Genomic DNA, 23,493 nt, shown 5'->3' with positions numbered 1-23,493 from the left:
AAAACATTGACATCAGACACCTTATTTATTAAAAATGTATAAATCTTACCCTAACATTTGATAAATTGCAAATATCAGTTATATTAATTATATTTTAAAACTAATTTGTTTTGATATTTATCCTTGAATACTAATCATATTTATCTTTGAAAAATGCATAAAAGGCATCTATTTAAATTTTACTCATATTTATTACTTAAAAATTACAGAAATTATGTGTTCTTAGTCTTTGATATGCGACGAAAAGCACATTATTCTTGTATAAAAACTATAACAAAAGTGTCATATTTTTAAAATTGAAAGAAGCTAAATAGCTGATACAAGCTAAATTATTGTTTTTTTTAAGATACATGTGATATTTTTTATATTTTAAAAATTAATGTATTCATTCTTAAATATCTTGCTCACAAATTTAAACTTCAAATTATTCGTACGTATACAATGATGTTACTGAGATTAACCTATAACCTCATATATATACTATCTAAATAAAGAAATGAAAATGGTATAAAGCTTTAATTTTTATAAGCGAAGAATGATACTGATACAGTAAAATAAATTAACCATGCAATTAATATTCTATCATTTTCGAGTTGAATTACATTCATACACTTTATTTGGTTAAAGACCGTAAAAAAAATGAAACATTCAACAAAATATACAAATCACACTAATGTTTCCGGTTAGACCGGAGAGAGAGAGAGAGACAGAGCTTTTTAAATCCAGCAACTCTTTCTCTTTATTTTTTTTTTAAACTTTTTTCATAACTCACCTTAATAACGAATCCTTAAAAAAACATGATAAAATTCAAACTATAATATTTTATAATAAAATAATTGAACATAAATAATTAATGTATTGAAATTAAAATTGAAACCTTAGTATGTTTGATTTTTGACCAAAATAATTTTAAGTTAGACTTTATTTATCTCTCATCTAAATTTTAAATTAATCAAAATTACTTTCTTCTGATAAATTAAATGGTTAAGACAAAGAATATAATAAATTATTATAACTCTGTCACCTAGGATAAAAAAAAGTGAAATATATCATGTTGAAATAAATTATTATTTAAACTTTAATTAAAATGTAACATAATATATTAAGTTGAAAATTCTATTTGTATTTCCAAAACTAAGACATTAGTTATAAAATATTTAACTGTCATTAATTTCACAAGCAATAAAATGAAAATTTTATAACTTTAGAGGTAAAATTAATTATAATTAATTACAAAAATAAAAGAGACTAGAGTCTTTATACTTTTTTTTCTTCTTTTTTACACTTTTTTTTATGTATACAATGCATCACAGATAAAAGGAAAACAAACCGGAAACTTCTATTTATGGGTAGTAGTTGAGGAATTGATGAAACCAATGTGTGTTGCTTAAATAATTGTTGATTTGTCATGAACAAGATTCAACACGCCCCATGTAAGCGCGTTCATGTATTTTTCTGTAAAATATTTATCACATGAAACAACAACTTCAATCCCAATAATCATTAGTTCTCACATTGACTTTTGATTCCCCCCCCCCCCCCCCCAATGTTCTCGATCCATTTCTTTAAAATTAAAATAAGAAACTATGAAATTTGCCAGAACATAGATTCCAAGAATAATTAGTGTCCCATTTTCAAAACTCCTATTTATTTTCATTTCAAATTCTTTTTAGTTTTTTCCATGCAAATTTTCTCAAATTTTCAAAATTTTATCTTCAAGGTTTGTCAAGCCCGATTTCCTCACAGATTTATTTGAAACATTTCCTAATTCATTGAATGTTGCTTCAATGGATCTCAAAACCCAATTAACAGATTATCGTTTCTTTGATTTCTGACAAATTTTCTATTTTTTTTTATAGAGAATAAGCTGCCCTTGCTCATGCCCAATTTAAAATGAGAAAGGAAATCATTTGACATGTAAGATTTTCTATTAGAAAACCTTTTTCTTTTCTTACCTTTGATACCTTTCTTATTTCATTGTTATTGGCCATTGTTTATGTTTCTCCATGGTGTGATGCATGTGTTATTTGCTAGATGATCAAATATGTTGAGTGCTCTTATATCTTCATGCAGAGAGGTAGTTGACAAACAGATGGCTATTCTCAAACTGTACCCTCAATTTTTTTGACTTGGTTTCAAATATTGGACGATGGAGATGTCTGTTCAACATGAAAATTCAGATACCATTGGTGTATCAGGTAAAATCTTTTTATTCTTTTTTCTCTTCTTCTCTCCCAAAGGCATGTAATATAGATGTTTTATACAAAAAGATAGAATCCATATGTATATGATAGGACCATTTCATTCATATTTTCTTTTCTTCTCTTTTTTGGGTTAAACAATATATGAAAGACTAATCAATGAGTCTTATTAAATGTAATTTCCTTTCTCTAGGAACTGAAAAACCATGAGTCTTATTAAATGTTCAAATGACTAGGGATGCTAATACCAGAAAACTATTGAGTTCCTCATAATTAAAGATTATTTGGAGAATTATTTTGTTTCTTGGGAATTTTGGTATACTCTTATTCTTATTGTGATTTATGAGAGAATAACAAATTTATATATTGCATCTCGAACCATGTAGCAATAAACCTTATTAGCTTCATTTAAATACACCACAAGAGAGTTTACTTCCTAATTATTAAAATATACATATCCATCTTTTTAGTGGTAATTGTGTTAAACTATTTTTTATCATGGTTGAGATCACACATGTTCTTTAACTCATTGAGTCAAAAACTAATGACGCTCGTGGTTGTTGTTGGCTCATGAAAATTTTGAACATAGTGAAAATTAAACACGTTACACATAGTGGAAATCAAACACGGATTCTCTTACTAAATAGATTGTTTTCTCACGCAAACGCAGCAAATTCTGACACTACTGCTTCAACCATTTGAGTTACTATGATAAAACGTTAATTAAAGTAGAAAAATAATGCAATTATATCTTCTTTAAATTTACCTTTTAAGTTTGGGATATGTAAGTTGATTTTTTTAGAGAAGAAAAGCTTGGCTTCCAAAAAGGTGAATCTTCATTAATATGAAGCAATAAATATTTAGTTAAATAAAAAGGAAAAGTTAATTGTTAGTTTGCATCAACTAGCGAGACAAAAAAGCTGGTTAAAGACTTAAACACAATAGATGAGTTTAAAAGTTAGTAGGATACAAGCTATTTTTATATTTTATAAGATTAATTAGTGCCTTATTTATTAGTGGAAGTTACTAATAGTGATCTCTCTAGTAATATCTTCGCAATTTATGATGATACCTTAACAGACTAACTATAAAATAAAATATATCAACTGTAGGATCAGGATCTTGCCTTTATGATCTCTTATGTTCTGAAACACCAAGTTTGAGTACTCAAGCTCTAAGAGAACGATGGATGTCTTCCGGTATTTCACCCTTTATATTTTTCTTTTTATTACACTGAATGCACTTTGTTAGTCTGTGATAATAAAATGCATGCTTAACTTATTTTGGTAAATAAATGTATGAACACTTGATCCTTTTAATGAATTTTCAGTTTTACCTTTTTATTAATTAATGTCTACATAGAAAATAGTTATCAATAGTTATTAATCTTTGTTATGAAATAAGCTATATAATATCCTTATTATTGATATAGTTATCAAATAACAATAAAAATTCAAGGCTTAAATATATTTGTAGTTCCTATAAAATTAATAAGTTTTAATTTTAGTCCTTATAAAAAAATTTCTTTAGCTTTCATTCCTCAAAAAGTTAAAAATTTAATTTGTTTTTTATCCTTACTATTATGGGACTTGTTAACAACTTATGTGTTTAGCAGAAGGTCAAATGACCATCCTAGGCAACACCCACTAGTATTGGCGGTACTATGTCTGTAATGTCCCTAATTATCAATATCTTGACAACTCACACTCTATAACACTTCACTCAACTTTATCGTTGGTTAGAACCCTCCGTAAATAACCTTTTTCTCAAACATCAACAACAAACTCTGATATCATTTGTAATGTTTGACTTCTTTCATAATCATTGGTTGTCCCAATAAACCAACACAAGACTTTTCAGCGTGTTCTGGTCTCACTCACATGCTTCCTAGAAAACTTCCTAGGAAGTCACTCATCTCATAATTGCTTCAAGTCAAACACACTTGGCTGTGAAGTTCTTAAGTGATAGACCATTAAAAAGTAGATGCATCTTATTGGTATAAGTAATAATAATTAATTCCTTTAAGTCATCTTCAATTGTATAGTCCCATACTTACACAACCTCTAGATCTCTTTCATTTTGGTGTGTATTTGTTGAAGGTGTTACGTGCTCGCAAGCTTCTACTAGGTACATCCACAAACCACACCGAACTGCGAGAGAGACTTTCTCTAATACCATTTGTAGCACCTCTGATTGTTGATGCCTCGATGACTCACTCTATGAAACTTCACTCAATTTTATCGTTGGTTATATAACACTTCGTAGATAGCCTTTTTAGAGACATCTTTTTGATACCACTCGTAATACCTAACTGTTTTCAAGATCATTTACTATCCCTACAAATCAACAAAAGACTTTTCAACATGATTTGACCTCACTCATACACTTCCAAGAAAAGTAGATAGTTGCTCCAAGCCAATCAGTTTAATTGAGGAGTTCTCAAGTGATAGACTATTGTTGCTTGTTGGACGATGGACGATAGAGATAGGATAGATAACAACATTGGTCATATGGTTCAGTACTCTTGTGTTTTGTATTGATCATCCAATCTTCTATAATCTGGTGGAGCATCCAGTCACGTAGAAGAGAGCCTTCAGTTTGGTGGTTCATTAACATAGGTTGAGTTGTAACTATAATTGTTTTTTGTTTTTCTATTGTAATCATTTTTTGTTAGAGAATTAGCTATTGTTTCCTTTATAAAGAGCTTTGTATTTTGGGTTATGTGAGCTTGAGAGCGCTTTGAACCCCTTGTTCGCTTCTGGCAAGTGTACCGGATCGCACAAGTAGTATAAAACGATAAGAACTGAGTATCGAACTCTTGGGGAACTTGTGTTATTTGGTAAGCTATTTTAGCAAATAGGTGTTTGGTGTGTAAAGATAAGTGTGAAAATGAACAATTGTGTAAACTATCTGTGCAAAAAGGAAAATCACGCGAGAGAAATGATGTGTAAAAACAAGTAGAAAACACGTTGGCCTTCCTAATAGGTGGCTGATGCTAAAAAGATATTCTCTATCTAACAATGCTCATGTGTTCCTATGGTGTCTCCTGAGATACTAAACCCCAATTCCTCATGATAGTTTAGCCTAATCCTGATCAAGCATCGTCTGCAGATTCCTCTTGTTGGACTATACTCAACCAGGACCGCATTAAGACACACATACACAACTAAATTATCGCACCCTGATTCTCGTGATAGTATGAGACCTTAGCCCTGTACTATCAAGGACTTTAGAATCAGACTAGTTTCCACTGTTGAATGACCCTAACAAAGCATGCATCTATGTGATCAAGGTAAAGGCATACTGGAGTGAAAAGCAGATAGCACAGAGAACACACAAAATACCATTAAATAGATAAAAGTATATTTACATCAGGTACCTACAGGGAAGATCCAACAGAGGATTTAGCTTTCCATAACCAGGAAGCCTTCTTTACAACAAAGAGAAGAACAAGATGAAAGATTGCAAAAATACAAGTGGCGAGGATGCCTCCTTCACCTCTAGGATCTCACAATCACTCACAAACTCATCTTAAGCTCTCAGAACGGCTCTTGCTTCAAGCTCTAGTCTCTGCAGATCTTCACACAACAAAATCTCTTAAAACTCTCTGAAATTGGACCTTTCTCTCTCTAGAATCTCTAGACATGCAAAGCTCTGAATCCTAGCCCAAACTCCCTTCACAAAATCTGATTTCAAGCTTAAATAGGTGGCCTTGTTCGTGCTCGTGCACTTAGCGCAATTCTGGACCGCTTAGCGCACATTAGTGAATTTCGGCTTAGCGCGTGCCTTTCTCGCTTAGCGGATGGACTGAAGCGGTGCGCTTAGTGAGACGAAACAGTGTGCTAAGCGAACCTGTACAGCTCATTTTCTTCCAGATTCTTCCTTGCGCTTAGCCAATGAGTGTTGCGCTTAGCGGACGCTCGCTAAGCCAGCGGATTGGCTTAGCGAGAAGGTGAAAAACAACACTTTTCAAAGCTTGCCTAATTAACCTAAAATTGAGATAAAATGATTATTAAACACACAAAATGGAAGTACTACGTATTTATTACCTATACTTAACATAAAGTACTTATAACACTACAAAATAACCATAAACTGGGGAAGTTTGATACAATTTACACAGGTTTTATACACAAAAGTTAGTCGTATTCATCGACTAACACCCCTCCATTGTAAATTTTGTTATTTGCAATAAACTTAACAATTTGTGTGATATCTCTTCTCCTTCTACCATATGAACTTCCTTATTTGAATAGATTTTCTCGAATCTTTCACAACAAATTGGTATCTAGAGCTCCAATTCAAATCAGTTCCTCATTTGTTTCATGGTTGGTCTAAGTCATCAGAGATCAACCATTATGTTTTGTTTGTGTTGTGTCTTCAAGTTTTGATCAAGAAAATGGTCAACATAATCAAGATTGAGAAATTCATAAGGAAAAATAGCTTCAACATCTAGTGCATCAAGATGTGTGCCTGGTTGAAAGAACATGGAATATGTGTTGGATCAAGTGGCCTCGGAATAATTAAGAAGGGGGGGTTGAATTAATTATTAATGTGTCTTGACTAATTAAAAATTGTCCTTCTTAATATTACTAGATTCAATTAGTTAAGAAAGTAAAGAACAGAAACAATAATTTAACCAAAACTAAAAGCGGCAATTAAAAGTACACAACGGAAATTAAAGAGTGTAGGGAAGAAGAAGACAAACACAAGATTTATACTGGCTCGGCCACAACCCGTGCCTACATCCAGCCCCCAAGCAACCAACGGTTCTTGAGATTTCTTTCAACCTTGTAAAATCCTTTACAAGCCAAAGATCCACAAGGGATGTACCCTCCCTTGTTCTCTTTGAACAACCAAGTGGATGTACCCTCCACTTGAACTGATCTACAAGAGATGTACCCTCTCTTGTTCTCAGTATAACATCCCAAGTAGATGTAGCTTCTACTTGTGCCACAAAGGATGTACCCTCCAATGTGTTAGGACAAAGAATTCTTAGGCGGTTAGTCCTTTGAATCTTTGTAAGGGGAAACAAAAGATATCTCAGGCGGTTAGTCCTTTGAAATCTTTTGTTTAAGGGGAAGGGAAGAATCAAAAGAATTCTCAAGCGATTAGTCCTTTGAATTCTCTTGGAAGAGGGAGAAGGGAGACACAAAAAAACTCAGGCGGTTAGTCCTTCGATTCTTTTGGCAAGAGGGAGAAGGAATGAAGAAAAAGAATAGCACAAGTTTTTGGTCAATGAACTTTTCTTGAAAGAGAAAGTATTGAACAAAAACTTTTAGAAAGATGAAGAGAAATGAATCAGCAAGTTCTGTAAAAAAAATGTTATTGAAATTCATGCCATGGTCACATATTTATAATCATTTGATGACTCAAGTTAAATTTTGTGACTCTTTGGCAATTTCTTTAAAACTAGTCATCTTTTAAAAATTGTGACTCTTTTGAAAACTAGTCACTTAAAAAGTTGTGACTTTTGAAAAAATCTTCAGAAACAAGTCACTTTAAGAATTGTGACTTTTGGAAATTTATTTTTCGAAATCAGTCACTGGTAATTGATTACCATTACAGTGTAATCGATTACACATCAAAAGATGTGACTCTTCATGTTTAAATTTGAAAATCAAAATGTTTAGAAACACTGGTAATCGATTACAAGTATTGTGTAATCAATTACACAAGTTTAAAACGATTTGAAATTTTTTTTATCACTAGTTGTGACTCTTGAAATTTGAAATCTAACGTTTTAAAACATTGGTAATCGATTACATGATTATGGTAATCGATTACAGCTTTGTAAATCAGTTTTGAAAACAATGCTGGCTACTGGTAATCAATTACTATCTTTTGGTAATGGATTACCAGAGAGTAAAACTCTTTGGTAAAAGATTTTGTGAAAAATTCTTGTGCTACTCAATGTTTTGAAAAACTTTTTTAGTACTTATCTTAATAGAGTCTTCTCTTGATTCTTGAATCTTGAGTCTTGAATCTTGATCTTGATTATTCTCGAATCTTGATTCTTGAAACTTGATTGAATCTTGAAAATTGATTATTCTTGAATCTTGATTCTTTGAAACTTGATTCTTGAAGCTTTTTGACTCCTGATTCTTTGGAACTTTCTTAACTCTTGATTCTTTGGCATCATCAAAACAATCTTGGAAGACATTCCTTCCACAATATGGGCACCTCTCTCTGGTCAACTGTTAAAGGTTGATAAATCAGTCCTTGAGTTACAAGATGAAAAAGCTCAGTCGTTGATTCTCTTGTCATTGTTTGATGAAGTTCTTTATGAACTTTCTAAAGAGAAAATTGCTTTTGTGTTATGGCTCAAGCTAGAGAAACTCTTCTTGAGGAAATCAATCTACAACAAGTTGGTTCTGAAACCATATTTGTTTGGTCTTTGAATGAGAAAAAGGTAGTGTCATACCCTAATTTCGTCCGGGGATTATTACTTGATGACATGCAACCTTTGATTGGCCGCTTCAAGATACTTGGCATCCTTTGTTTCACAATATGTGAAGTCCCGAGACATGCCGGAAATCAAAAGCAAGCAGGCTTATGCGATCCGTGAAATTCCGTAATGTGGCGGAAACCAAAAGGAGGTGTTTTTGCGCAATCCGTGAGTTTCCGTAACTTCTTCGAAAGCTAAAAAAGAGTAAATAAGTGATTCGTGAGGATTCGTAACCTTACGGAAAGAAAATAGGTGTCGTTACGAAATTCGTAAAGTTTCGTAACGTTAAGGAAAAAGAATTACCAAAAAAAGTAAAGGGGGGTGCATTTAGTAAAAAGGGGGTACAAATAGCAATCAGACCCACTTGGGCCTTCCAGTTTCTTCCTCCAGAAGGCGGTTGCTTCTAGAGGCAACCTTGCTCGCCTGGGCGAGCTGGGTGGCAAGCTCTTCCCCTATTTTGCTATAAATAGGGGAAGGAGTGAAGAGGAGAGGGGTTCAGCCTTCTTGGCACTTCTTATTCTCTCGAAATTGCTGAGGAAAATTGTTTCCGTGAAGAAAATCCAAGCCGAGGCGCTCCCGTAACGTTTCCGTGAGTAATTACGTGAAGATTTTCAACCGTTCTTCGACATTCATCGTTCATTCTTCGTTTTCTTCAGTCTTCAACTGGTAAGTACCCCAAACCGAGCTTTTCAATTCATTCTATGTACCCGTGGTGGTCCACATTTTGTTTCATGTATTTTTATTTTCGTTTTCATTTACTTCCCGTACCCCCTTTTGACGTGCTTCAGTCATTTATTTAAGTCATTTCTCGCCTAATCAAAAAAATAAAATAAATTCCCACCGATCATTTGATTTGTAATATCCGTTAATTTCTGTTAAAATGAATTCCGATCGTTCGGTCGTGCCGTAACCACGTTGGAAATAAAAAAAGAGATAAAATAATAATATAATAATACCTTTTAGTAAAATGAAGCGAAAAAATCAATCGGACGTTTTCTCTTTGGGATTTTTCATTCTTAACCGAATTGACTAATAACTAAAGTGAAACTAAGGCTAAAATCAACTCGCCTAGTCAAGCTCGTCCACAAAAAAAAGTCACTAAAAAGGGTTTGAAAGTTTATCATCTCAGTTTTCCTTATCAAGTAAATGGATCATTTTTAAGGTCCAACGCCTTAAAATGATCACCTTTCAAGTAAAAAGAATCGCTTGATTCACTCTTAAGAAAGAACTACGTAGGTCTGATTTCCTCTTCGATGGAGGGTACGTAGGAGCAAAAGCCCCGCTTTTGTCGACCTCAAAAAATAAAAAGAAATAAAAGTTAAGGTAATACAATTTCCACAATTCTAAAAAATAGGCTGTTGTCCTTTGAGACAAACGTGAGAGGTGCTAATACCTTCCTCAAACGTAAATAAAATCCCGAACTTAGAATTTTCATTTTGACTGGTTTCCTTCGGTTTTTCCGACGCTTTCCACAAATAAACGTTGGTGGCGACTCCGCGCATCTTTCCTCCTTTGGAAAGCGCACCCGTGAGCCTTGCCTCGCTCGCCCGCAAAAGGGCATGTTGCGATAGGTAGTCCACTAAAAGAACATCCTTATGAGTTAAACTTTATTCTGATGAAGCTCCATGACATTGATGTCAAGATAGAAGATGAAGATCTGGCAATAATTCTGTTAGCCTTTCTCCCTCTTTCCTATGAGAATTTTTTGAGTTCTCTTAGTATTGGCAAGGACTCCATTATACTTGAAGAAGTCAAGTCCAGAGTTTCTTCTAGAGAGTTTCAACTGAAAGCGTTTGGGAATGGTGATGAAGCCCCTACATCCAGATTATCAATGATTGATTCTGCTAGAGGGCAAAAGAAGAAGAAAGGCAAAGGTAGCAAGAAGAGCAAGATTGAACCAAAAGACATTTATAATTACTGCAAAGAACTTGATCATTGGAAGAAAAATTGTCCAAAGAAAGCAAAGAAAGATTTTGTTGTTGTCGTGGTTCAGAATGATTCCTTATTAGAAAAAGATTTGGTTCTGGCTATTGGTGAACAACCACAACAACATTCTAAACAATGGGAAATGACGAAGGAAGTGATCTACTGTCACAACTCTACAGCGCCTCGACTCCACTTTTCTTTTTCTTCTTCTTCTTCTTGGCTCTCTCTCATTTTTCTCTACTGAAGACTCTGCTGGATGGATTTTGAACTTTCTAAACATGGCTATTTATAGAAAAGAGCCAAGAGGTGTTGAGAAATTTTCCCAGGCGAGCTATAGCTTGCCTCGACGAATTTTTGACTTAGTGTTGAAGGCACCAATTCGCCCAGGAGAGCTGTAGCTCGCCCAGGCGAGTTGGTTGCTTATGGCTGAAGAAATCTTATTAGCCCAGGCGAGCTGGATGCTAGTTTGGGCAAGTGGATGTCTGAAATCTTAGAAAAATGACCATTTTGCCCTTCCTTTTGACTTTGTTTCTGGATCTAACAAACAACCATCAAAACCTACAAAATCATGGATGAATATTTCATATTTAAACAAAAACATTAGTAAATATACAATATATATAAATCAACTAGATTTAATGGTAGTTTATAAGAAAACTATTACAATCGAAAGATAAGTGCTAACATTTTAATCCAAAAAATAACTGAAATATGACACTTATCAGCAATCAACACAACATGTTATCTCACGAATCATTCATCATCCACTACCATAGATTTCAGGACCCCTATTAAGGTATGGTCTAAAAATCTACTGATTACTCAATGTTGAAGGTGTTTGGATATCTAACATACTATCACGTAAATGAAGGTAAGCTAGAAATCAGAGCCAATAAGGGTCTCTTTATGGGAAATGGAGATAGAGTCAAAGGATTTAGAATCTAGTCTCCATAAAAAAGAAAGGTCATTCTAAGTAGAAATGTCAATTTTGACGAACTCTCCATGGTGCATTCTAAATATGAAGAAGATTCGGGCAAGGCGAAGGATGTCAGTGAGCAGGTGGAGTTTGAGAGCCTCATAATAAAAAAAAAACTAGTGATTAAAAGCAATTTAAAGAACCCGATGAGACAAATTAGGAACCTCAAATGAAACCTCAACATAAGAATTCAGCACCAATTGAGGAGTCTATCTGGACAAGTCAGAACCCTCCAAAGAAGTCGAAAACCACAACACCCAAAATGTCTCAAAGGCAAATCAAAGCACCTAAAAGATATGGCTTTGATAATATAGTGATTTATGCACTACAGGTAGTAGAAGAAATTGATTCATTCAAATCAACCACTTATTAGGAAGCAATTTCCCATTCTGAAGTTGAAGATTGGATAATGGCTATGAATGAAGATATGGAATCCCTTCATAAAAACTAGACTTAGGATTTAGTTGAACTACCTAAAGATAGATGAGTAGTGGGGTGCAAGTAAATCTTTAAGAAAAATAAGGTATAAAACACGTCTGGTAGCGAAATGCTACAAAAAAGAAGAAGTAAACTACAATGAGATTTTCTCTCTAGTAGTTCGACATGCTTTAATACGTGTTTTATTGGCTCTTGTAGTAACTTTGGACATGGAGTTAGAGCAACTTGATGTAAAAACAACCTTTTTCCATGGAAGATTGGAGAAAGACATTCTGATGCAACAACCTGAAGGTTTTGAGGTGCAAGGGAAGAAAAATTTAGTTAGTAGGTTGAAAAGATCATACTATGGGCTGAAGCAATCTCCAAGGTAGTGGTACAAGAGATTCAATGAGTTCATTGTTTCTTATGGGTACAACATAAGTTCCTATGATTCATGTGTCTATCATAGTAAGGTAGAGGGTGGTTCCTACATCTATTTTCTACTCTATGTGGACAACATGCTCATAGCTTCTCAAGACAAGTTTGAAATTTAAAATTTGAAGTCATTCCTCAATAGTGAATTTAAGATGAAAAATATGACAGATGCATAAAAGATTTTGGGCATGGAGATCAAGAGGGGTCAAGTCCTGAAAAAAAAATTTATGTCAAAAGGAATACATTCAGAAAGTGTTGAATCATTTTGGGATGGCATCCACAAAACTAGTTTGTACTCCTTTGACTACATCCATTCATCTCACTGGACTCAATGCCACTCAATTAGAATCATAAAGAGAATACATGCCTCGTGTTCCTTATGAGACTGTTGTAGGTAGTCTCATGTATGCAATTGTGTGCACAAGACAAGACCTAACACAAGAAATCATCATGGTGAGTAGGTATATGAAGTGATTGAAACACACTAGAAGGGGGGTTGAATAGTGTGATGGATAGAACTTGGTCTTTCGAAAACTTTTAAAAGCTTTTCTCAAACAGATATCAATGGATGATAGGTTTTGTCTAAGGGGTTCGAAATCACATTGTGCTTAGAAAACCAGTTCACGAAACTTGGATATAGTTGTGTAGAAGAAACTTATAGAAAAAACTAGTTTATATAAAAGCAGTAAAGAAAACATAAAAGGTTTTATACTAGTTCACCCCAACTCTAGGGCTACGTCCAATTCTCCTTCAAACCTTGAAGGGTCCCACTAATCAATTCTTTGGTTACAACTAAGTATTCTCTATGCCACTTCTGGCTACAATGAGCACTCTCTAGGCTACTCCTAGCACTACCCTTAATCTTCCCCTGAGATTAAGACCCAAGTATTCTTTGTCACTGAGCCACTCTTGGCTTTCACAAACAATATATGTTTGATAGAAAAAGTATTCTAATCACTCAAAGAGTGTTTACACAATAAGCTTGAATACAATGAAACTCGTAAACTTAGCAAAGCTAAGATTCACTTAATTCGCTCAAGTTTTCATTGTCCAGTAAACTGCCAGTGTTACACTACTTTGTTCATTTTGTCTCAGATTATTCCCTTTTGATTCGACAACCTTAACACAAACATCTTCAGAGCTTTGATCCATTGAGAGATCTCAGCTAGCCGATGTCTAATAGATTTGGCACTTGATACAAGGCCACTATTATGCAGAGAGAGTGGGGACAAGAAATACTTTCTGTAACATATCTTTGGAGAAGTATAATCTGCCAGTGTTGCCTAGTGCTCAGAGCTGACTTTGAGTGTACAAATCAAAAGAAACATTAACAACATAAGACAAAAGGATATAAGAATGTCAAGAAGAGATAATTTAAATCTTCCCTTTTGTGCGCTATGACATGAGTTTCTTACTAAACCTATAGACGTTACTTTCTGATGACTATTTTTGGTACTTGAGGATTGAATAATTGTTCCATTTTTTGTACTGTAAGTAAAGTGCTAAAGCACCTGTCTTATAAGGACTAGATGCTAAAGCAATATCATCCAATGACCGATACTTTGCCTATCATCAAAAGTCTTTCTGTTCATGCTTTTCTGCTTGTATCTCATAGAGATATATGAGCATGTAGCTTAAGAATGAAAGGTTAATATATAAAATTTATACTTTGTTAAAATTAAAACCTTTGGGATTTATTGTTTGGAACAATCCAATGTGGCTTGGACGCAACCAAACTTAATAGTATATGGGTAAACCTAGGAAGGAACATGGTAAGTTGTGAAACGTATATCCAGGTACCTTAAGGGTACAACTAATATTGGACTTGTCTCATGGAGACTCGTCCTGTGCTCTTGTTGCTTACTCAGATTCTAACTATGTTGTAGATTTGGATGCCAATAGATCTATGACTAGGTACACGTTCACAATTGGCAACTCTTTTGTCAGTTGGAAGGCAACACTTGAGCCCCCAATGGCTTTATCCACTACAGAGGCAAAGTACATGGCTATAGCAAAGGCAACAAAAAAAGGGATCTGGTTGAAGGGTTTGATTAACAATCTTGGGTTTCCATAGAAAAAGGCTATCATTTCCTGTGACAATCTGAGTGCAATCTATTTAGCCATGGATCAAGTCCATCATGAGAGGACTAAGCACATTAACATCAAATACCACTTCATTTGTACTGAGAAGAAGGTTGAAGTCCAGAAAGTTGATAGGAGGGAAAAGCTAGTTGATATGTTCATGAAGCTTGTTCCAAGAAGCAAGTTCATGCAGTGTCTGGATCTACTTAACGTAGATTGTTGGAAACAAACTGAGTTACTTGTAATTCAGAAATGTTATTGAACCAAGGTGAAGTTTGTTAATTGTTTGACGATGAGCGATAGAGATAGGTTGGATGACGACATTGGTCGTCTGGTCCAATACTCGTCTTTTCTATTGGTCATCCAATCTTTTGTAATTTGGTGGAGCATCCCAGTCATGTAGAATAGAGCATCTAATTTAATTGTTCATTAACATAAGTTGTGTTGTAACTATAACTGTTTTTTGTTGTAATAGTTTTAAGTTTAAAAATTAGTTGTTGTCTCCTTTATAAAGAGCTTTGTATTCTGGATTCAATGAGCTTTAAGACGCTTTTAACCCCTTCATTATAAATTTTGTTATTCACGATAAACTTAACAATTTGTGTGATATCTCTTCTCATTCTATTACCTGAACTTCCTTATCTGAATAAAATTTCTCGAATCTTTCCCAACTATTATCTAAAAGTAAATGCATCTTGATGATATGATTAATACTAATTAATTTCTTTAAGTCATCATTAATTATATTGTCCTATACTCTTATACCTGCACGATCTTTGAATCTCTTTAATTCTAGTGTGTAATTGCCAAGGTGTTACAATGTCAACATGTGATACCTTCAAAATAAATTTTAGAATCCTAAAATAAATGTTATTTATCTATCTTAAAGTAAATTTTAGAGACCAAAAGGAGTTATTTTAAATTTTGGAAGGAATATTAAAACCCAACAACAATATAGCAAGGCTTAAATCAAAATTAATTTACTCATTTTATAAGAACTAAAATGAATAATTTTAAGTTATAAAGGAATGAAAATTAAATAATTTTTTTTATAGGGACCAAAATCAAAACATGTTCATTTTATAAGGACTAAAAATATTTTTAAGTTAAAATTTAAACTAAATGTTATTGTATTATTGAAATTTCATAAACTACACGGGAAAAATAAATTGTGGCCTAATGTATTTTTTATGAACTATAAGTAGAATGTTGGAAAATGATATTTTAGTAATAAGAGTTAAACGCCTAAATTTGGTAAGTGTAACCAAAGAAGTACATATGTCTAGTCATTTAATGACGTACCACACTTAAGAAATATGCATAACAAACATCTTATGCCCAAGGACCCAATAATATCATGTTTGGATATTTAGAAGCTTGTGAAAGATCTCTAACATTCATATAGAGAATACTTAGTTTACTATATTCTAAGTGAATGGAAGTTTAACAATTGAAACTTGAAAGTATCAAAATCAATATCACCGACATCACATGAAGTATTACTTGTTCCCAGCTTGAAGCATCAAGTATTGTGCCGACTGTGGATCATTGGAGCCAAAATGGGTGTAAGTATTAGCTTGAATTTTAAAGAAATTTAGTTTACATGTGTTGCTCACTGCTCATGTTTTGTAACATGATCATGAATCATGAACTAGATGTTATTTTTCTGGATAAATCTTTTCATTGATTGTCTAAGTTAACTGAGAAGATACATATGCCTTACATCAACATACACTTGAAAAGAAACATCAATTTCAATCTGTTTTTAATTTGCTTCCGATCATGGCAAGCATCCTATTAACATACATTTCATGTATCTTAGTGGATTATTGATAAGTTTTTATCAACCTTTATTCTCCTTATTAAATTTTTTCTATCTTTTTTTTATATTTTTATATTACTTGAATAATAAAGGATGAATATTTGGGGCACATGAAATATGATAAAAATTTATTGGCAAATTAGTTTCGTAAAAAAATCATATTATTTGTATTTGATTTTATTCACACCATGAATATCAGGTCTTCAAGTCATGGAGTATTTATTTGCATCAAATGCTCTGGTATACATAGAAGCCTAGGTGTCCATATATCAAAGGTATGTTTTGCTAACATGTAAAGTATTGAGATAAGATATTGTGAATATTGTTCAAAACCTCACTTATCTATGTAACACGATCATCATCTTTTTAATGTCTATATTTGTTGGCCAAAAATGGGAGGGTTGTAAATATTAAAAGTATTTTGAGGCTATTGTTTGTTATAAATATCGCTAGCTATATAGAAAATATTTATTTTAGTGTGGACTATGTTGAGATTCTTATAATACACTATACAAGCGTTTGATATTAAAAAAAAAGGCTTAAATATGTTTTTAGTTACTAATAAATATCTATTTTTTGTGTTTGTTCCCTAATAAATTTTTCCTTTGAATCGAGTCTCTAATATTTGAAATTTTTTATCTCAGGTCCTTGCCATTAGTTCGAAATCGTTATCTGTCTATGTTGCCACTAACTGACCATGTAAGCATGTCATGTGTAATCTTTGTCTGAGTGGGATTACACGTGAAAAAAAATTATTTATTTATAATTAAAAACGATGTCATTTCTGAAGCTCCTTTTTCCTCTTTTCTGCAACTTCTCCATGCACCACCGCCACCATCGAACTACGACCCACACCCAAAACATCCCTTCTTCTCCGATCACAAATACAAACCTAGAACATATAACCTCCTCAAAACTCCATCCAGATTTCCTCAAAAAGAGCATCGAAAAGGGCATTGAAAATTGCAGAAAAAATAGAGGAACTTACAAAGTTCTCGACCTCTCCGAATCCGCCACACCAACTGTCTTGGAACAACACAACCCCAACACCTTAGCAAAAACAAAAGAAACCCCCAACACAACCTCCCTCACCACAGGCACCTCCAGAACCCAAATGGAAAAAGCCCCCTTAGTAGATGATGTCGTATCGATAAGTGTCACGCTTCTCAGAAACAAAATCAACACCCAACGGAGACTTCGATGGAGTTGTCGGAGAAGCCGTGTCCGGGGAGGTCGACGGAGGTGATGTGGAGGCCCTTGGTGACGAGGGATTTGGCAAGGTGCCGATAGGAGTAAGAGCTAAAGACCTTGGCGGTGAGGGACTTGGAGGGGGGTTTTGTTGGGGTGTGTTTGGACCTTGATGGTGCAGTCATTGGAGTAGTGGTGGCGAAGGGGGAGGGGGGGGGAAGGGTGAGGAACCAGGTTTTGGAGTGTTAGGGGCAAAGGGTGGAGGAGGTGAAGATGAAGAAGAGAGTGAGAAGGGAGACAAAGAGGGTGAAGTAGAACTAGAAGGAGAAGGGGTTGTTGTTGGGTTTGGTGGGTGAGATCTGTGAGCATGGGTGTGTGGGTTGCTCTGGTTCAGGTTCTTCTGTGATGATAGCCATGCTCACCGCTCTCTGCTCTGAGCTTCCTTGTGGCTACAAGACTAAAGGGTGTGAGTGTTGGTTACGGGGACAACATCATTGCATGAGTAATGGGGTTGTAGTGTTAGCCTCAGACTCCAAGGTCCACCGTACAATGAATATTTGTGTAAGACTATCGTTTTCTTAATAGAGAAAAGAAAAAAAATTAACATGCAAAAGGATGTTGTTCTTTCCTTTTTTAAAAAAAAAACCTTTTTTCCACGTGTAATCCCAATCAGACAAAGATTACATGTGGCATGCCTGCGTGGCCGGTTAACGGCCACGTAGGTAGTTAATAGATCTCGAATAACGGTAGGGACCTTGGATTGAATTTTTCAAATATTAGGAACTCAATCCAAACGAAAAATTTATTAGGGACCAAACACAAAAAATGAGTATTTATTAGGGATCAAAAACATATTTAAGCCTTAAACAAATTTATAGCAAATGTTCTATTAATATTTTGGATTCTTGACTATTTTTGGAGATACATATAACCAAATGTGATTTTGTATTGGTTCCTTATTTTCTTTGTTGTTCATCCTTCTCTTGTTGTCAACTTAGTTTCATGTTCAATTTGTATAAAAGTGATCTCATCATCAATTTCTAGCAAATGTGAGAAAAATTATTTGATAATGCTTTTACATAAGTGGTTACAAATTGTTGAAGTACAAATTTGAGGTGAAGTTCTACATCGTGTAGGAATAGGAAGGTTGAACACCATATAAGTGAAGGAAAGATCCATAAACTTGAACATTAAGGTTTTGTGTTAAGGTGTGGTGTTAGGTTCACGTATATGATTACTTATTAATCATTGAAATGAATCTCTCCAGTATTTACTCCCTCGATTTCTCAACAATTGGTATCAGAGCCGATGGTTCGACTTGGTGACTGGCTTGGAAGAGTAAGATGTCAGTGGTGGATCCTTGGACTAAGGATCCATTGTATCAAAAGTCTTCCTGATGGTGGGTTGAGGTGGTGTGTCCCGTGAGTGGTGTGACAGTACAAGTATTTAGAGCACGTGGACTCTAATGACCACCATGAAAATACTCATGGACAAAAATGACTTCCACTTGAGGGGGAGACTATCATGTAGATGAGACTCACACTTGAGGGGGAGAATATTGAAGTACAAGTTTGAGGTGAAATCTTACATCGTATAGGAATGAGAAGGTTGAACACTATATAAGTGAAGAAAAGACCCATAAACTTAAGCATTAAGATTTTGGGTTAAGGTGTGGTTTCTGGTTCACTTATATGGTTGCTCATAACTCATTGATATAAATCTCCCCAGTATTTACCCCCTGGATTTTCCAACATAAATTAAACAAGATTTGTAATTATTAGGTGAAGGTGATGGGAGAGAATGAACAAAATGATAAATAAAATTTTACTTAAGAATGCATGTATTTGATGACCACCTTTGATTTTTAAACTATTATTATGAGAGAAGTGAACAAAATGATAAATAAAATTTGTTAGCTTACATTGGAGAGATAGTTAATGTCAATAAAAAAAAATCTTAACAATTTTGTAATCCAATTGGTATCTAGTCTCCACTAATTAAGCAATCCATAATTTTGGGTGGGAAGGGAGTATATGAAGGCCCTTCCCCTTAACCCAATGTATGCCTATATGTTCTTACATGCATTTACTTGAATGTTTAGGAATAAAAATTCTAACATGATTTGACATTACCATAGGTTCTATCACTAAAGCTAGATGAATGGACAGATGAACAAGTTGATGCATTGGTGAAGTTCGGTGGAAATACAGTAATTAATATGAAGTATGAAGCTTGCCTTCCAAGTAACATAAAAAAGCCAAAACCAAATTCATCCATTGAGGAGCGCTCTGATTTTATTAGGTAACTGGAAAAGCACGTGCACACACACATGCACACATAATCCATATATTCAATTACAAAGTACATCATTATGATTCTCAAATATAATTTTATTATTCAGGAGAAAATATGAGTTTCTACAGTTTTTGGATATTGAAGAAAATTTGTCCTGTCCCTTTGTACCATCTCATGCAAGATGTTCATCATATTCCCAGCGTAGTTCCTCGAGCAACAACTTCCCACAAGACAAAAAACATTATGATAAACAAGAAACTAAAAGTCTTATTGGGAGCACATTTCGAAATAGTTGGGGAAGAAAAGATTCTGAGCATAAGAGTTCAAAGAAGAGCAACTCATTGGTAATGTTTCATTTGGATATTGCTAGTTGTATCAATTGTTTGCCAAATAAATTGTATATATAGTTCCTTTTGAAATCATCTAATGTATGAAACTGTACTATATAGTAGATATGCATTCTACTAAGAATTTTGTTTATGCTTGCATATGTGATATGACAAAAGAAAATGGCTTAATAAACAAGATTTAGTTTTTAGGATTTGTTACACTGAGAATTTAGTGATCTATTTTTCCATGTGAATTTGATTTCTAAGTGTAACTAAGAGCAACTTGAGAAATGGAGCATTCATATATTATTTTGTACCTTATTAATTCTTAAGTAGAAAACAAGAGAAAATTATAAGCATTAAACTATTAAATTTTTTTTTTCTTGAATACTAAATCTTGTTTCTCCCTATTTACTATTATAGGCAGGTATGGTTGAATTTATTGGGTTGATCAAGGTGAATGTGGTTAAAGGCACTAACCTTGCTATCCGGGATGTAATGACTAGTGACCCTTATGTCATCATATCTCTAGGTCACCAAGTGAGTTTCTCCATCTCTTAACTAGTTGACACCATTCATACATGCAAATAAGCTCAAAATGTAACACCTTTAATATCTATTACTATTATTGCTTTGCAGTCAGTGAAGACACGTGTCATAAAAAGTAGTTTAAACCCAGTTTGGAACGAAAGCCTAATGTTGTCAATTCCGGATAACATTCCTCCTCTTAAAGTGGTAAGTTGAATACCATTTCATGTGAGTGAGCAATGTAAGAAAAATTATCAAATTAATGTGTTTTGGTAATTAATACCCATAATCTTGCATTAGAATTTACTTTATTTTTTCTTCAATAACAATTTAATAATTATTTTTTATAATGAATACCTAGTTATCAGTATTCTCTGATAATCGTAAGAAAAATTATCAAATTAATGTGTTTGGCGCAAGTTATCAAATTAAGATGTAAGTAAGAGCTTGATCTACATATTTTAGCATGAATTTCAATTTATCAATGTTTTTAGGAAAAATACAATACTTAGTCTATTTAAGAGTTCAAAACTAGTAATCAAATGCACATCTACATATTTAATAGTTGACAAAATTATATTTTTGACAACCTTTTACATAAATAAAACTTTATATTGTTGATCCAACTATTAAATCATGTTATATTATATCTTAAGGATCATATTAATAACTCAGAATTTTCTAGATATACAATCTAATAATAGAAATTTATTTATATTTTAAATATCATGTTATTTGTTTAAATGCAATATTGTGACGAAATATCAATTAATTTTTTAAATTATATGAAAAATTTGTAGGATTAATCTATTCCATAAAATTTTCAATATTGATATGAGATAAAATTGATAAAATTCAACTTTTATATAAAAAAAGTTATTAAAGGTGGCATTTTCTCACATTTGACACCCACTGTTGTTTGATCTTGCAAAATAAGAAAGGTGTCATTTTGCTAAATTTGGCATATAATGTTGCTTGATCTTGTCCTAAATTTGTCAAATTAACTTATTGTGATGCATACATGCAGCTTGTGTATGACAAGGATATTTTCTCAACGGATGATTTTATGGGAAAGGCCGAAATTGACATTCAACCTCTAGTTTCCGCTGCAAAGGCATATGAAAAATCTTCAATCAATGATTCCTTGCAGCTTGGAAAATGGGTAGCAAATGGTGACAACAACACTCTTGTTAAAGATGGTACCATCTCCCTTGAAGATGGGAAGGTCAAGCATGATATCTCAGTGAGACTACAACATGTTGAGAGAGGAGTGCTAGAGATTGAACTCGAATGTGTTCTTCTAACTCAATAGTTGAGATAGATGTTAAGGGTCAGAACTTAACATAACACATTCTGGAACATAACACATTCTGGAACATTATCACTGTAGATTGTCCTTTCTCAACTCCCATTTGTACATTATTTTGTGTCCGTGACCATCCTTAGAAGGATGAACAAAATATGAAATATCAAAAAGAGTTTTGGAGAAAAAACTTATGGATTAATCAATTGTAAATTTTTGTGGTAAATTTATAAGGGAATTAGTTAAGATTAAAAGTTATTTCATATCATGTAAGTTTTTTAATAAATGATGATTTTTATGGTTTGAACATTCATGATTCATGGATGGTCATAAAGAAAGTATGAAGTATCGAGTGGGAAATTCATTTTTATACACAAATGAGTTGAGTAAATTTAGGCTATACACAATCATGCATATTAACAAAATTATAAGGTTTTTAAAGTCAGTACTCAAAAAGGTCATCTAACTTTTTAAAAACTCACACAACTTGTGTGTTTTAATCTTAATTCTTCGTGATGAGATCTAATGATCAATGTTTAGTTCTCCCACTCTCACATATATAATGATATAATGTAATGGAGATTAAATCCATGAAGGTTTATAATCAATGAACACACAACTATTTGAATTATTCTCAACCTTAAAGAAGTTAAGAATTAGTTGTGGTGATCCACTCGAATCTATCTTCAGTCCAAAACTCTCTATAATGTCATTTTTATTTTGATTCAAATTAGAGTGTGGACCTATATTAGGCTCAAATTCAAATTGAAAAAAAAAACTGTGTTTGGCTTAAGTATCTTGAACGATTATATTTTAAACTTTCTTGAACTTATATTGCTTCTTTTAGCTCTTAATTCATATTAATATTCAAGATTAAAATATAAAAATCATGTGATTTTTTCAAATTATATTTTTAAAGTAATTATGTGATTTCGAGTAATCTTTAATTTTGATTATTTATATATGATTTTATTGTTAAAATTCGCTCTTCCTGTTCTTATATAAAACGTCACTCTTATTAGATATAATTTTATTGGATGATAATTTTGTTATTATGACATTAAAGTTGAATATTCATAAGTTTTGCTCATATTAGTTAGTAGATTATTTTTAGTCAAATTTTTTTAACTTAATTATCATTTTGATCCCCAAATTATTTTAAAAAATTTAATTTGATTTTTAAATTTTTAAAAGATTCAGTTTCATCTTTTATTTTTTTTAAATACCTAAAATAAGTCATTTTCATCAAATGGACGTTGACGTGTCAGGATACAAATTCTGGCCGTTTAATCTATAAATAGTGAGAGTTAAAAACTGTCCCTATATATTTTGTCAAATCCATTGTTTCTCACTTGGGTGGAACTTCGCAAGCGTGAGTTGAAGAGAGAAGAGGTGCCACCCTCAATTTTTTGTCAAACCCCCTCATAATTTGCTGCCATCCGTACCTTCCCCTCCTTGTCAATCCCCACTTCCACCCACATGTGCGCGGTGCGCCCCATCCTTCGGTTCGTCGACCTAACCCTACTCCACCATCGTCGTCGTG

At 33.3% G+C, this 23,493-nt stretch overlaps 1 protein-coding gene across 1 annotated transcript; it reads left to right on the top strand.

Moving 5' to 3' along the window:
• The first annotated feature begins 1,554 nt into the window (after positions 1–1,554).
• On the top strand, positions 1,555–22,052 carry LOC114409508 (probable ADP-ribosylation factor GTPase-activating protein AGD11). The gene is made up of 11 exons (XM_028372988.1): positions 1,555–1,720; positions 1,860–1,917; positions 2,074–2,198; positions 3,314–3,400; positions 15,999–16,050; positions 16,507–16,582; positions 19,633–19,796; positions 19,897–20,134; positions 20,543–20,659; positions 20,759–20,854; positions 21,675–22,052. The coding sequence occupies exons 7-11, from the start codon at positions 19,714–19,716 to the stop codon at positions 21,957–21,959; spliced, it is 819 nt and encodes a 272-aa protein (XP_028228789.1). The 5' UTR covers positions 1,555–1,720; positions 1,860–1,917; positions 2,074–2,198; positions 3,314–3,400; positions 15,999–16,050; positions 16,507–16,582; positions 19,633–19,713; the 3' UTR covers positions 21,960–22,052.
• Positions 22,053–23,493: the final 1,441 nt, after the last annotated feature.

Source organism: Glycine soja, chromosome 4 (assembly GCF_004193775.1).
Source record: "Glycine soja cultivar W05 chromosome 4, ASM419377v2, whole genome shotgun sequence".
NCBI lineage: Eukaryota > Viridiplantae > Streptophyta > Magnoliopsida > Fabales > Fabaceae > Glycine > Glycine soja.
This window is presented reverse-complemented; position numbering and strand designations above follow the sequence as displayed.